The sequence below is a fragment of the Seriola dumerili genome, unplaced genomic scaffold (genome assembly GCF_002260705.1).
Source record: "Seriola dumerili isolate Sdu_G_001 unplaced genomic scaffold, Sdu_1.0 BDQW01000052.1, whole genome shotgun sequence".
NCBI lineage: Eukaryota > Metazoa > Chordata > Actinopteri > Carangiformes > Carangidae > Seriola > Seriola dumerili.
This window is the reverse complement of record NW_019174307.1, coordinates 15026549-15041639: the sequence shown is the minus strand read 5'-3', so window position 1 is coordinate 15041639 and position 15091 is coordinate 15026549. Positions and strand designations below refer to the sequence as shown.

Genomic DNA, 15091 nt, shown 5'->3' with positions numbered 1-15091 from the left:
GTGAAGTGGTACAGTCCCGTTAGTCGTAGTCTGAGTCCTGTTTGCAGCAGGCGCAGTTAGCGGACAACGAGATGACCAACATGCGGATAAACTGTACTTTACTATAAAACGGACTTTATAATGAACTTTTACCAGCTGGCTGTTTTCCTGGGAGCATCATGTAAGTCTAATTTTCCTCTCTAAAACGTGCCATCTTTACGACAACAGCGCAACAGGTTGATCCAATGTAAACTTATTGCTTGTCCAGGCACCGTGGCTTCAAACCATAGCCTGTATGTAAAAGGCTTCAAACGTATTAGTTAAATTAAAACTTAATGTGCTTGTTTAATTGGGTCAATTAAGCGAGATGGGTTATATTTATTATAGAAACAGTTTGTCCCGTTTTTAACGATTTAATAACACATAAGGGGCTTTATGGTGCAGCCCTGGTAATCCTGGGATAGTGTGTGGTGATCAATATTGTGTTGACTGTACTTTATAGTATATGCTTCAGTATCTCCTCAGATATGATAATAATATTTTCTATGGACCAATCATTTGTGCTGTTACTGGCCTGTCTGTACAGGAAACTACTCTGCTTTACTCAATAAAAGCAGAATTGTACATTGTGAAGTACAATGGTCAATATTAGGGCTTTTACTTTATAGGTACACCCATGTAAAGCAGCAGGGATTAGTCCTGTAACTGCTTAGTCAATCAACAGGAAATGAATCTATTTTGATAATCGATTAATCGTTTTAATTATTACCTGCTCCCAATCTATATGAAGATATGATGCTTTTCTTTGTCGTTTATGATAGTAGAGTGAATATGTTTCACCTTTAAACTATTGGCTGTATACATTCAGGTATTTGAACACATCACTTTGGGCATTTTTCAAATCTTATGGCAATTTGTAGACTTGAATTTTCAGATGAAAATTGAAAACGAAAGTTATAGTTAGGTGCAGCTTTATTCCCAGGTGCAATCATGTACACAAGTTGCCGCAAATTTGTACAAGAAGGTGTCACTAAGTTCACATCAGTTCTCAAGAGGGCTGAAAATATACTTGTGATGGTACATGTGGAAGTAATGTACTCCTGTTTGCTGTAACATTGCAGTGTAATTCATTATCAAGCATGAAGACTGTATTCACTCTTATCAGTGTTTTTTGTTGCCCCAGTGAGTCAATGTGAAGGAATGCTTGTCGCAGAAAAGGCAGGAAATGTGACAGCTTTGGAGAGGAAAAGTCTGATCGTGTTCAGGAAACATGCAGCAGCAGAGCTTTGACCTGGAATACATTTGTGACCGCACACTGGTTTAAAAAGTAATCTCATCTCGAAATGAGGCCTTTAGTCTGCACATAGGTGGAGGAGGAGACGGTGTGCTGACTCTGCAACCTGTTCATTAACCTACAGTGACTCACACCTGATGTGAAGTTCATGTAAACAATAGTTAACAGGGAGTTAAAGGTGATGCATCCAGCAGTTTCTGTGTTTGTTTCTCCGGACTTCCTCTCACCTCAAACTGACGGCATTCATGCTGCAACGGTTTGGTTTAAATCTCTCGCTGATAATTGGTCTGTTCGCAACCAGCTGGACGAGGCCAGATACTCCCATTGGTTAGGAGTCTGTGACCTCCTCCCCCCTCTCTCAGCTCCTCAAGTGGGACAGGAGGAGGAGGGGGGCCCTAACAATGGACTGGTCCATGAAAAGGAAGAAACAAAGGGAAGACCAGTGCTCTTTCGTGGGAGGAATTTAGAGCTCGGTCACCCCTCCTCTTATCCTGTAAAATCATTTGGCTTAATCACCATCATCACTGTTTGTTCTGCACTTGTGTAGTTAAATTGCATCAGATAAGTCTAACCAAATGATGCTGATCTGACTGGGCTCAGTATGTCATGATGATGCATTGTGGGCGCTGGAGTTGAAACAATACATCAATTAATCCATTAGTCGACAGGCAGAGAAACAATCAGTAAGTGATTATTAGTTGCAGTAATTTTTCCAGCAAAAATGTCAATGATTCCCTGGTTCCAGCTTTTCACTTGTGAGCATTTACTGTTTTTTGTCAGTTGCACATCAATATTGTTAACTGAGCAGCTTCACTTAGCCGAACAAAATGATATCTGAAGACGTCAACTTGGACTCTGAGAAACAGTATTTCATAGACTAAACACCTACTCTTATCAAAAGAAATAATGCAACTTAATATTAAATTCATAATCTATCCACCCAGATGTCAGAAAATAGTGAAAAATGTCTATCACAATACTCCGGACATCAAAGGCGACAGCTCCAAGTTACTTGGTTTGTCTGGCCAATTGTTCAGAACCCAAAGATATTCCCTTTAAAATCATAAAAAACAGAGAAAGGCAGAAATAGGTCATGTTTGGCATTTTTGCTTGAAACCATGACTCGATTATCAAAATAGTCGTCCAAAAGGAACTGATACAGGAAATAATAGTTAGCTGTTGTACTGTGGCGGCCTGCTCTCATTCTAGAAGGAAACCAGGAAAAGCATCCATTTTAGATAAACACGATAAACACACGCTGTGCGCTCCTCTCTCTGGTCCAGTGGAGAGGCAGGCTGGTGGACTTGCTTTTGTTTTGATTTCCTGTCTTCTGGGGGAATGTTTAGAGTGAGTTCCTGCCCCACCTAGAGCTAATATGACTAGCAGAAAGCACCCACGCTCCATCCCCTCCCTCTGTGATGACAACCCCCTGCCTCTCCACAGGCCTCCCAGCCCCCCACACACACTGGAATTTAACCTTCCTGACCCTGGTACCGAGAAATAGAGGAGCCCCCCACACACCTAATCTCTGTTCCTGTCTTTTCTCCTGCTTTGATATGACACAAATGACTGTATCTCCCAGGTGCAGAGTCATCATGGATGATCTATGCGGACAAACGAGAGACACAGCTGTTTTTGCAGTAATCAAGATGTCAATCGTGCTTCCTTTTTCCGGTCTTTAAACTGTTTTTGTCGGCGCTCGGTTCCCACCTTGCAGAATAACACAGTAGAATTCAGCAGCACCACAAACTGCAGCCACATTTTTCAAGTCAATCTTAAAACAACACTCACAGGCCAATACAAGATGCCTTCCTGATGCAAGGGGTCAAATTCACCAGCCTCACTCTGTGCATAAATGCTTTCTCAAGTTCACCCGGAGCTAATATGGAGCCTCAGCAGTCTGAGTCAGACAAACCAGGTAGGTGTCAGTTACAGTCTTTTGAGCAGCAAATTTTCTGTTGATGTTACTATTCCTCCATCACATTGCTACAAGAAAACACAATGCTGAGAGAGGAAACTTCAGACTAACAAGACTGTAACTTTGGAAGATACCGGCTTGATTAGTGTAACTCAGGCTGCTGAACCTCACATTAGCTTCAACTGAACTCTAGGAGTTGTTTTTGCACAGAGTGATGTGCGTCACTTGCACCAGCATCACATTAGGAAGGGATCACTTGCTGCCAGTATGGACAGAAGTATGGCCACCAGAAACTGTTGCCATGGGCTTCACAGTATGTGAGTATTGAGAAATGTAAAGCCTTTAAACAAAAGTTGGACCTTATGTGTGGACCTTTATGAATGTAGGATTTATTGCAGGACTGTTGAATTGGACTGCATTAGTTTTAGCTATTTATACTTACTAAACTAAGGCGGTGAATGTGGTTTTTCTAGATGCCAATCCAACGCTGTGCATGGCGTTAGCTGCTCTGAAGAGTCACATCACATGTTCAGGTGTCAGACTAAAGGCTCATATTCGTCTCTGTTTGTCTGAGAGTGAAATTTCAACACTTTCAGCCGCTGCACTAATCACCATTCTGTCCCCGTTTGCTTTGTCTGTGTCAGTGTGTGTGTGCGATGGTGTCCATGTCATAGTGCGAGAGAAGCAGCGGTTTGCGATGCTCTTCCAGTCCGTGGTCCTCCCATGTCAGTACCAAACGGCCTCCACCCAGACCCCGGTGGTGCAGTGGTGGTACAAGTCCTACTGCAGAGACCGCACTCGAGAGTCCTTCACCCTGCCGGAGACTCTGGCCATCCAGACCTCCGAGATGGGAGCCACGTCCCACCTGGAGTGTTCCGACAGCAGCCGCACAGTCCGGGTTGTGGCCTCGGCGCAGGGAGCCTCCATGACGCTGGCTGAGCACTACAAAGGCAGAGACATCTCCATCATAAACAGTAATGTGATCATTCTTATCCTCTATGAGAAAGATATGACTTAATGAGAAAGAGTTGCTACAGCTGTTTGAACACCGCACCCTGACACTCATCCCAGAGCAGGAATCACAGCTGACTGTGCTTTGTGTTTCCTGTTCTCTAAATAAACTTCTTTTGTCTTTGTCTTACAATAGAGCAGGCATCACACGCTCATGCGATCACCACCTCCTGCTCTCACTCCCATTCATCCATGGACTCCTTTTAAACCTCAAGCCTTATCAAGACAAAACACTTGTTTTCTATCTACATGTATTAGTGGAACAAACCACATTCAACAATGCTCTCCTGTCGTCATTCAGCACCGTTAAGAAATACTGACGCAATAAATTAATTGTTTGTCATCACTTAGTTCTATATGTAAGGTTTTTCTTGTTATTTACATGGAAACATTCTGTATTTAGTTTCATCTTGGTTTTATGAAGGTGACAAATTACAAAAGTTTAATCACATTAGTGCTGAAGCAATTAGTTGATTAATTAATTGGTCTTTTGAGAGCTGATTTAAGTAATTTATTCAAGAAAAATGGCATGTGTTTTCTGGTTCCAGGTTTGCTAATGTGAGGATCTGCTGTTGTGCTGTCTTTTATATTATTGTGAATTGAATACATTTGTGTTGTGGACTGTTGTTCGGACAAAACAAGCAGTTTGAAGAAGTCTTTCTTGGGCTTTAGGAAATCGTTATGGGCATTTTTCATATTCTTAGAGACCTAGCGATTGATCAACCTAAAAAATAATCAACAGATTAATACATAATACATAATAATGATATGAATACAGTATGTTTTACTTGGTGTCAAATTGCAGGTATATCTTGTATTCATGCATTAATACACGTGTGTCAGTGTGTTGTGCACCCACAACCTGATGTGATAAGAACTTCAAAGAGGAGTCATTTACTGTGCTTAAGCATATACAGACTTGAAAATGGTACCAAGGTAAATATGTCAGAAAATGACATTTCAAAGGAAAGACAAAGATCAGGTCACTACAAACTTACTGCTGAGCACCGTACAAGAGCTCTGTCCTGATAGAACCACTAAAAGAAATGAGTAATAGATGGTGAGTCATTGATCACAAAAGTGTTTCATTTTGTAGTATTTGCTCTCTGACTCTGCTCAAAATCTCATTAAATAGAAGCAATGCTCTATAGAGGATCATTTTGAATTCACAACTGCAGCGATTAAACACTCAAATGCCATTTGACCCTCTCAACTCTCGCAGTATGTGTGACCTTGTTTCTTGTCTCTGTGCAGAAGCAGACCTGAGGATCGGGGAGCTGCAGTGGGGCGACAGTGGAGTGTACTTCTGTAAAGTCATTATTGCTAACGACCTGGAGGGGGTGAACGAAGGCCAGCTGGAGTTACTTGTGCTAGGTATGCCTGCGCTTCATTTCTCTACTAAAGGAATGACATGACTCAGACTCACTCCGAACCTGATCACGATCGGCTGGCTACAGTTGTCTTTGTTTATACGTTTGTTTGTTCGCATATTAATCTCAGCGAGCTGTCTTTCTATAGGTTGGTAAAGGTTTTAGAAATGTCTTTTTGTCTCCTGCATTCCAAAGTGTCCGTACAACAACTTCCATGGAGACGGCCAAATGGTGCTTGCCTCTTTACATGGTCCTGATCCTCCATGACAGACGCTATTGTTTGTCCACTTTAGAGGGCTGACGTGGACTTGGCTGGACTGTACTTTAGGTACATCTTAAGTTAGTTGGACACTGTTATTGTCAGGGCTGTGCAGCTCTTAAGACTATATGGGATCATACTATACAATATATAGCAGTTTTTGTTTGGGTGTGTTACATTTGCTCATTGTAGTTTGTGTTTGTTGCTGATTAAAGCTCTTGTCTCTGCGCCGAACAGCTAATATTTCAATGCTGAAGATCAGAGATTCACCATCTACTGTTAATGAAACCTTGAAGTAGCACGTCCACTCACTGGGAGAGAAATTATGGAGACCATTGTTGCCAAAGCCACTCCTTAAGCTGTTACCATGGCAACGTGCTTTTTCAGAGGAGACAGGAGCATGTTAAGGGTTGCTGCTGGTGCACACATGAAGAGAGAGTGAGAGAGAGAGAGAGAGAGAGAGAGAAGGGGCAGAACCAGGCTGAACTCTAACAACAGTGTGATCTGAAAGTTACCCAAAACGGTTTTCTTCCTTTAAGTTAAGACTGACACGATGAGCTCGCAGTATCAAAGTCTGCTCATTCATATGGGCTTCCTTGGCTGTGCGCTAATCTGATTATAACAAGCTCACAGGAGAGAAGGGGGGTGGGGGGGTGAGAATAACAAGACTACACTGTTTTTGGTACTAGATTTCATTTTTTTAGCATTGCCACGTTGCAGCTACAAAGTTGGAATTACAAAGTGTGTAAAACCACTCCAGCGCATAATTGGCATTTCAAAGTGTTTCAGCACCAACTTGTGCTGTTTCTTCTCTCAACATCTCCCTAATCTCTGGTTTCATTTTTCTTTAGGATTTATTTTTCACAATTTTTGTTCGCCCTTTTTTCCTTGCAAAATCTTCACCCGCGCTCCTCCATTACTCATTCCTCGACCTTGCATGCTCTCCCTGCATCTTTCACTGCCTCCCTCCCTCTCAGGGCTGCATAGCTCCTCAGCTCTCTCAGGTTACTCAGTGTTACTGAGCTTCATGGTATTTAGATGAGTGTGCCAGGCCAGTGTATAGTAAGAATACTTATTTTATCAGGGAAGGGTATGCTGTGTTGTTTTCCCCCTCCATAGAAACAGCATACTCAGCACACTCTGAAGCCTGACTGCCACCGAGTGTTAAGTCTCTCCCTGTAGTCAGACAGATCAGACAGTGACTGGACTCTAATTATGGTCTTTTGCCACCTCATGATAAACACACACCAGAGACATGAACACCTGCAGTGTTGTTTCAGTCTCAGCACACCTGTTGCAGTCCCTTTGCTTTTTTTGTATTTTTCTTCTTTTTATTCTAACTACCTTGAATTTTTTTGGTTTTCTCATTTTGACCTCTTTGTCTTGTATATGTAGGACAAAAGAGACATTGTTTCACAACGGTACAACTTGTTTGACCTTTTTTTGATGAGCTCCCATGGTAAATTGTTGCCCTAGAATCGTTATGTGCCCCAGTTTCCCAAACCCCCACTTCGTCCTCACACGCTGCTTTTGTTGGCACCTCTTGATGTGTGTGTGTGTGTGTGTGTGTGTGTGTGTGTGTGTCGGTGTGCATGTTACATGTATAGCGGCTTGTGCATTCATTCATTTGTGTGCTGTTTACAGAGGCGTATGTTTGGTATGCACCTTATCACAGAAATATAGCGCAGCAGGCCTTCTGCTAAAACCAGATTTAAAGTAAGATAAGTCTGACCTTTGAACTCTGAACTCTGACTTACATTACTTATGTTTATGTTCATAGGTTAGAAGTTTTAGACTTTATGACATCATATTTTAGTTTTAAACTTTATGACATCATATTTTAGTCGCACAAAGTCTGGACACGAAAACATATCAGTGAGTTTACAGCCATGCTAGCTGTTCTGTGCTGGCCCAAGGTACGGCGTTGGTTTGAGTGAAATGCTAACATCACCATGCTAACATCCTCACAGTGACAATGCTGAGACACTAAAGTTTAGCAGGTATAGTATTTAACTTGTGCACCATTTTAGTGTAGCCTGTTAGCATGCTAACATTTACAAATTCATGCTAAACACAAAGTACAGCTGAGGCTGATGGGAATGTCAGGTATTTAAACCAAAGTATTCTGGCCAGTCTGAAATTCTGACCTTATGGCGGCGCTAGATGAAAAAAACCACAAATATCAACCTCACTTATGTGGACAAATACATTTAATAAACGCTAATGCTTTGTTACGTTGTGTTTGTCGATTGTGTAAAAAGTTAGTCCCTTCAGTTCTTCAATTACTGCATGACCGTTAATCATCCACTCTGCTACCCTTTGATTCTTGCTTCCTGCTTCCTCTGCCGGCCTTCACCTGTGCTCTCCCTCTCTCTGCAGGCAGGACAGGTGAGCGGGACGATATCCTACCTGAGTTTGATGTGGAGATTATGCCAGGTACGGCACCTCACCTGCACTTTTGTCTCACTGCCTGTCATCTTCTAGCTTCCCTAATGCTGCCTAATGTTTAATTCTCACTGACCAATCAAAACTCTCTTTGACTAACAACGGTATAATCATGAGCCTGTGTCGACACTGAACTTTTATCCAACGTTTGTTACGGTCAGACTGACGAAGCATTGCCAGTCACAAGATCTAACCCCACCTGAATATATACACAGACAGCTGGTTACGAAGCAACGTAAAGCAAAATTCACCGACTTATCTTTTACCTCAGGTCATGATTTGATTTCCACAGAGGATGTGTGGTGACTTACTGAGGGACCTTGAGTTGATTTTGCTTTTCGGCACGCCCTGAGGAAGTGTGTTGTTAAAGTCTGGATGTTAAAGAGATGTGAAGATGGATAAGAGTCACTTAGAGTTCCCTCAAGATCCCCTGATGTTTCCTATTTTAGTGTTCTGTGGTTGTTGGATAGTGTTTTGGAAAGACACAAAAACTTGTTTTAAAAGAAGATTGTAATGAACGACAGCTTTGGTGTAGTGTTGGCCAGCATTTCAAGCTTGGTTCTAGTTACGGTGATATTATACTCACCAAAGAAACTTCTGAGATCTGCAAACATTCAAGTTAAAACAAAGCACCGGAGGAGTTTAAATTTTCAGATGCTGCAACGAATCATCCCTCATTTCACACAATAAAATGGTGCACACACATGTGAGGCAAGTTCAGTTGCCCCGAGAAGCCGCTGTTTAAACTTTGATGGATGTTTACAAAGGACAGTTCTCTTATCTTTTTTTTTTTAAATCTTCATTTTATCGTCCACATTAAGTTTAACTTACCCTAACATTTGTTAGAGCCTGTATGACTTTTTTTTGCCCCATCTGACTTATTTTTATTGATGTCAGTAGGAATGACAACCATGAAAATACAACCCAAAGTTCTTATCCTTTGAAGAGCAACTTAACTTTTTGCTGACCTCCAGCGGTTCCCGGGGTGTGTCAGCACCCTGTGACATAATTTAAAAACAGTTTAAAGCTTCTGTATGACTTTGGAGGTTGTCGAGCAGAAATTGTTGCTTCATCTGTACGTCTTATTTTTAACTTTTGTGAGGGGAACTGAAACAGAGTATTTGTTCTTCTTTTTTGTGTGTGTGTGCATGTGTGTGTGTGTGTGTGTGTGTGTGTGTGTGTGTGTGTGTGTGTGTGTGTGTGTGTGTGTGTGTGTGTCTATTCCAGAGTGGGCGTTTGTGGGATCTGTAGTCCTGGGCAGCATCTTGTTCCTGTTGTTGTTGGGGATCTGCTGGTGCCAGTGTTGTCCCCACTCCTGCTGTTGCTACGTCCGCTGCTGCTGCTGTCCTGACACCTGCTGCTGCCCACGACACCGTGAGTAACGGAAACAACTACACCACTTACTTAAAAACATGACCGTCTTTACTTTGTGTGCATTCTCAGGATCAACTTCACCTCAATCGCTCTGCACGGAAGGTTTACTGTTTTGTTGTTCTCCTGTGCAGTGTATGAGGCAGGGAAGCTGGCAAAGAGTAGACAACCGCCCCAGGTTCCTGTTTATCCCTACTACATCCCTGGTGTCCCTACTGTGGTCCCTCTTGCCCCATCATCCCTTGTGGACCCAAAAATCCCCTCTATACCCTCAGTGGAGAATAACCTGGCTGGAGGTGAGTGTCATCAATGTAGCTGATATGGTGCAAAGATATGAGAGAGCTCTGTAACAGCCTGTTTTCAGCAACACTGACTTGACTAACCCTCATTTCATTGGTCATTTTTCATCTTCAAGTCTGTCTCTAATCTGAACAGAAGCCGTCTGCCGGCAAACATGCATGTTTGTTGTTTAAATCAAATCTTAACATGTTTGATTTTGGTTGTTAGTTTTTGCCTTGCATCACACACTCAAGTATAGTGTGTGTGTTCGTGTGTGTGTGTGTGTGTGTGTGTGTGTGTGTGTGTGTCCACAGTGCACAGTGGTTATCGACTGAAAGCCAGTCCAGACAAGGACTCAATGAAAGTTCTGTACTACATAGAGAAGGAGCTGGCTCAGCTTCCCTCTGCCAAGATGGCTGCACTCAAACGTAAGCCTGCACAGATTAGGCAGTGTGTCAGTGTGACAGTGTGTGTGAGTGTGTGTGTGTGCGCGCATGCAAGTGTGTGTGTGTGTGTGTATTTGTCCAAATGTTTCTCTTTTATGTGCATGGATTGTGTAAAATAACTAGTGCTGCTCTTCATGTAACCCTTACATTCATTTCATAACATCTAACTGAAAAGAGTTGTATGTAGGGTCCCACTTTGTTGTAATGTGTCAGTAACTTTCTACTACTACTTCTGGGTTCTGTTGTTTGCAGCAAACATTACTAAGACAAACGAAAATAGTGCATTTGTTGGGAACTATTTTCATTGGTGAATCAATACATATTTGGTGAGTATTTAGTGCAGCAGGATGGTGGGACGGACTCAAAATAAAACTACAGTTCCCATGTTTATTGTAATGAAGGAACATGTCACCCAGTGCAACAATGTGGCTCATTTGTGTGTTGTTAATAGTTTTGGAGGTTTTTGGAGCTCTGTGGCACAAAGGACTAAGATGTATCTGTAGCTTTCACTACACAGGAAATACTTATTGGTCATTAACTATGTTGTTAATGAATTTGTTGGAAAAAAGAGGACTAAAGAATAGATATATCCTTTCAGTTGGGTTGTGAAAGTAGTTGGAGGTGGCACGAGATGCGTCTGCTCTCAGTAATTTGCAGTCAGTTCATGATTATTATTTTAAAGTCAGTATGTACCATGCTTTTATCCCAGACACCTTCACTCAGTACTTCTAGCTGACCACTTCTTATTCTGAAATGTTTGACTACAACATTTCACAACATCCCTGAAAATTGTGAAATGTATTTTTATCATAAAAATAGCAAATGTGATTTCAGTGATGTGTCTGTCGCAACAGCCAGTAGCCTGTCAGAGCTGAGCTCTCTGCATGATGGAGGGACTACAGACTTCAGACACACCTATCAGACGGTCCAGATGAAGGCGCTCCCGCCCATCGCAGATCTAGATGACCAGTCGGTGGTGAGAGCAGCTCCACCTACACAGAGTCGGAGGCCCAGACGGGACAGGGGACACCTCTCAGACGATGAACTAGACAGAAGGTAGAGTTTCATTATATGTTCCTTGTGTTATTTATCATGTGTTAAGAGAGTAAAGGTCCCATGAAATGTTATTGTTAATTGGTACAGGCCAGGAAGCGGAGGACTATTACAACATTTCTAACTTAAATTTTCATGACATCACCACTAATGATGCACAGTTTTCCTAGAGGTTTCAATTTTCCAAGAAGTTCAAGTGCCCATAAATGGGATCTTTGAACTTGTGACACATGCAACCTCTCATTTGAACACCATGCAAATCTAAATTTTTTTAGTTTGAACTCAATGTCACTCTGTGCTGAGTTGTGCGCTCCTCCTTGCTGTAGGTGGAACCCTCGCTCAGAGCACCTGAAGAGAAAGACGCTGAGCAGAAGAGGGCGCACCGGCTCCCTGGACGAGCTGGAGGAATTTGCCCGCTCTTACGGCTCCCGCGTTCGACGGGCTGAGCCTCCAGACCGGTTCTATGGTCGGGATTATAGCCCTCCAAGGCGTTTCTACAGAGATGAAGATGATGACTGGGGGCGCCGCAGCCCCTCACCTTTACCACAAAAGAGAAGGGACACATGGGACAGTGACCGCCCCTCTCGGCCGCCCCAAAGCAGAGGATACGATGACGCCTTCCTCAACAATGTGCTGGAGAGCAAGGCGAGGGGGCAGGGAGGGGACAGAGGTGCTGGGAGGATGGACGAGGACAGTGACACTCCCTCCAAAGGCAGCTCCAGAGGAAAGGGCAGCAATAGTTACTACAGCCGGTCGCCTAGCAACCGTCCAGAAGAGGAGGACCCTTTGCCTCCGTACTCTGAGTGGGAGGCGGAGCGGTACCGCAGGGCTGACCTGACCACAGACCGGTACCGCACTGCAGAACCTCCCAGATCTGAGAGATACAGGACCACTGAACCAGCCACGAGGCCTTTCTCTTACACCCGCCCCCACCAGGGAATGTCCCATACACTGCAGGGGGGAAGAGAGGAGAGAGACAGGAGCCGAAACCTGGTGAGTTACTTGTAGCAGGAACAAGGACTTCCTTCCTCTTCAGCTCTTCAGGAAAGGAGCCTCTAAATCCTGTAAATATTTACAGGGTAAGGCTGGTGATATTCTACATTTCTCATATTGTCAACAAATGCCATGAAAAAACAAAAGTATCCAAAGACTGATGCGGCCTGTTGCTCTCCCATTATTGTCTATAAACTATTAATAAAACATCAGTGAGACGCACAGTTGCCATAAGCATAACTGTTCTTTACAACAGTACACCCGTACAGGAAGATAAAACTAGAGGGGTTTCCCAAAAACAGAGAATAGATACTATAATTCAGCTGTTGAATCACATTGTTTCAGTGCAGACTGGTAGCAAACACTCTGAGGCCTGGTAATGGTCCACAGCCCGGGGGTTGAGGAAAACTGCACTTGCCCACCAAATATGTATTAATCCATGGCTAAAAATAGTCCCCAACAAATGCACAATTTACTCCTGTTTGAGTGATGTGTCCTAAAACACTAGTCCTCAGCCCTTTTAGGATATCAGTAAGCTTTTTAAAAATAAAACTATGAGATGTCGTGCAATCCGAGAAAGCTGAGTTGAGGGCAACTGGACTTGGTTTCACGTCTCACCTCTGATCCAAGAGGCTTCTTCAGTATAAAATGTGGAGACTGACCGTGTAACTGCAGAATCCTTGGTTCAAGTCCAGCTGGGACTTTTGTTGCATGTCATCCTTTCTTTTATCTCTCCTCCCTAATTTCTTCTCAGCTCATCGTATTTATCAGATAAAGGCAAATGCTTCCCAAAAAAACCTTTTTCTAGAGTTACATGTTCAGTAGGAATCAATAGTTATTGCTCAGCACTGAAGAGAGGTGAGGGAAGTCAAAAAAGTACAGAGAAACATTATTAGTGTTGATCTTTTCATGGGATTTGTTGACAGTAAGAATAAAACAGAACAGCAACAGCCTCGTACTCACATGTTGTTAAATGTTTTACAGTATTATGTACATAATCTGATTCTCTACTCTCTTGTGCAATTACATGCAAGATTTATGGTCTTAACACTGACTCATTATAACTTAGTTCCTACATGATTTTATATAAGTAGCTGTAACACTTTTGTATAAATCAGAAATGAATGAAAGAGAGCGACTGAAATTACTACACATTTGAATCTGTCCATGCTTGCAACCTAACCGTGTTACAACTGCTTACTTTCTGGCTCCAAAACGACATATATGGAATCAGTATCACAGGCAATACTAACAAGGCTTGAGCTGCATGGTTTCTGTGAATTGTAGTAAAGCTTGGATACCTCAGGCATCAGGCTGGACTAACCCTGCATGAGCATGAACGCGAAGTCTCTAATGTGTGGCTCTCGGTGTTTCCCTCGACAGAGCACTGCACTGAGCAGGGACTCTCTCATAGTGTGACAAGGTTTCCCAGCCTCCAGCCGCACAGCACTGCTAGTCCGTTCACTTTAAGCCGCCCTGTGGCTACGCAGGAGGGGATAAGTGTTCTACCGTCAGCCTCATGAAGTCTTACTCATCTCACTGAAATAACTGCACTGAAAAACAACGTTAGTGGATGGAAAAAGGAGCGTGCATGAAGCAGCATGTTTCTGTTTTTACTCAAGTGCATGACTTACACCTGTGTATTTCTGCACGTGTGTGGTGTACAGATGTTGTGTATGTGTCATGTGGATCAGTTTTATTTGTTGAGTTTGATGAGTCCAGTGACTGGATTTACTTGACACCAGTGCCAAGATGTGTGTTTTTTTTTTTTTTAATTATTTGCCAATTTCAGACTGGACTTTTGTAAACTAAGCAGGACTCCACAGTTGTTTTATTTCCCTACAGTCTTCATACTCAGTACACTGCAACTCAGGTTCACTTTGTATGTGTGTGTTTGTCTGTTGTTGATATTGTGCTGTGTGTAAGTACTGTACCTTGAATTTGCTCTGCAGATTTTAATTGCACTGCTTAAATACTTTTTGAATAAAGAAAACACTGCTGAAGTCTTCGCTGTCTGACTTGATTGTATTTATATGTATTTGTCCACACTTCCCCACTGAAAGTAATGTAGCTAATATAAGTAACTATAATGTTAATGGTTTGGCTTCACATATGAACAACACAACTGTTTTGACAAGATTGTTTTTTATATAAAATACCTGTTGTCTGTCACACAATTTGATCTTTGAGTGGCTATTGTGTTTGATAATGTGTGCGATAATGTGTGTGTACCTTGGACAAAGCCTGTGTTTTTTTTTTATCTTGGCTTATCAAATATACACACTTAAATAAACACTGGAGCTTTACTGAAACCGCCATCTACACAGTCGGCACACGTTACCGCTCATGTAAAGTGTGTGTCGTGCTTTAAAATGTTTATAGAAAGTATTTTGAGGGTGTGAATGGGCTACATGGCATCATGATCTCACAACGTTTACAGAAGAGCTACACGGTGTAGACGGACTGGGCCACAGGTTTAAAGAAGACAGGCACATTTATAAAATCAGTCAAATCTGTTAAGACTCATATTTAGAGCCTCCATTCTTGGCAGTAATAAAGGAGCATCATTTGTGGTCATTTTGTGTCTCTTTGTTAACATTATGTGTCACCTTATGTTCATCTTGAATGCCTTCGTAGTTGTTTGTGTCTCTTTGTAGTTGTTTTGTGTCTCTT

General features: G+C 42.4%; 1 protein-coding gene across 3 annotated transcripts; it reads left to right on the top strand.

The window, feature by feature from the left end:
- Window positions 1–57: 57 nt before the first annotated feature.
- Window positions 58–14421, top strand: ildr2 (immunoglobulin like domain containing receptor 2). Of its 3 annotated transcripts, XM_022740592.1 has the most exons (10): window positions 58–160; window positions 3836–4165; window positions 5457–5576; window positions 8211–8267; window positions 9504–9650; window positions 9782–9943; window positions 10241–10354; window positions 11227–11428; window positions 11752–12418; window positions 13802–14421. In XM_022740592.1, exons 1-10 carry the CDS (start codon window positions 121–123, stop codon window positions 13835–13837), a joined length of 1875 nt encoding a protein of 624 aa, XP_022596313.1. In that variant the 5' UTR covers window positions 58–120; the 3' UTR covers window positions 13838–14421. The 3 variants fall into 3 exon arrangements, with proteins under 3 accessions (XP_022596313.1, XP_022596314.1, XP_022596315.1); XM_022740593.1 differs by lacking the exon at window positions 8211–8267; XM_022740594.1 differs by lacking the exon at window positions 10241–10354.
- The last annotated feature ends 670 nt before the right edge of the window (window positions 14422–15091 follow it).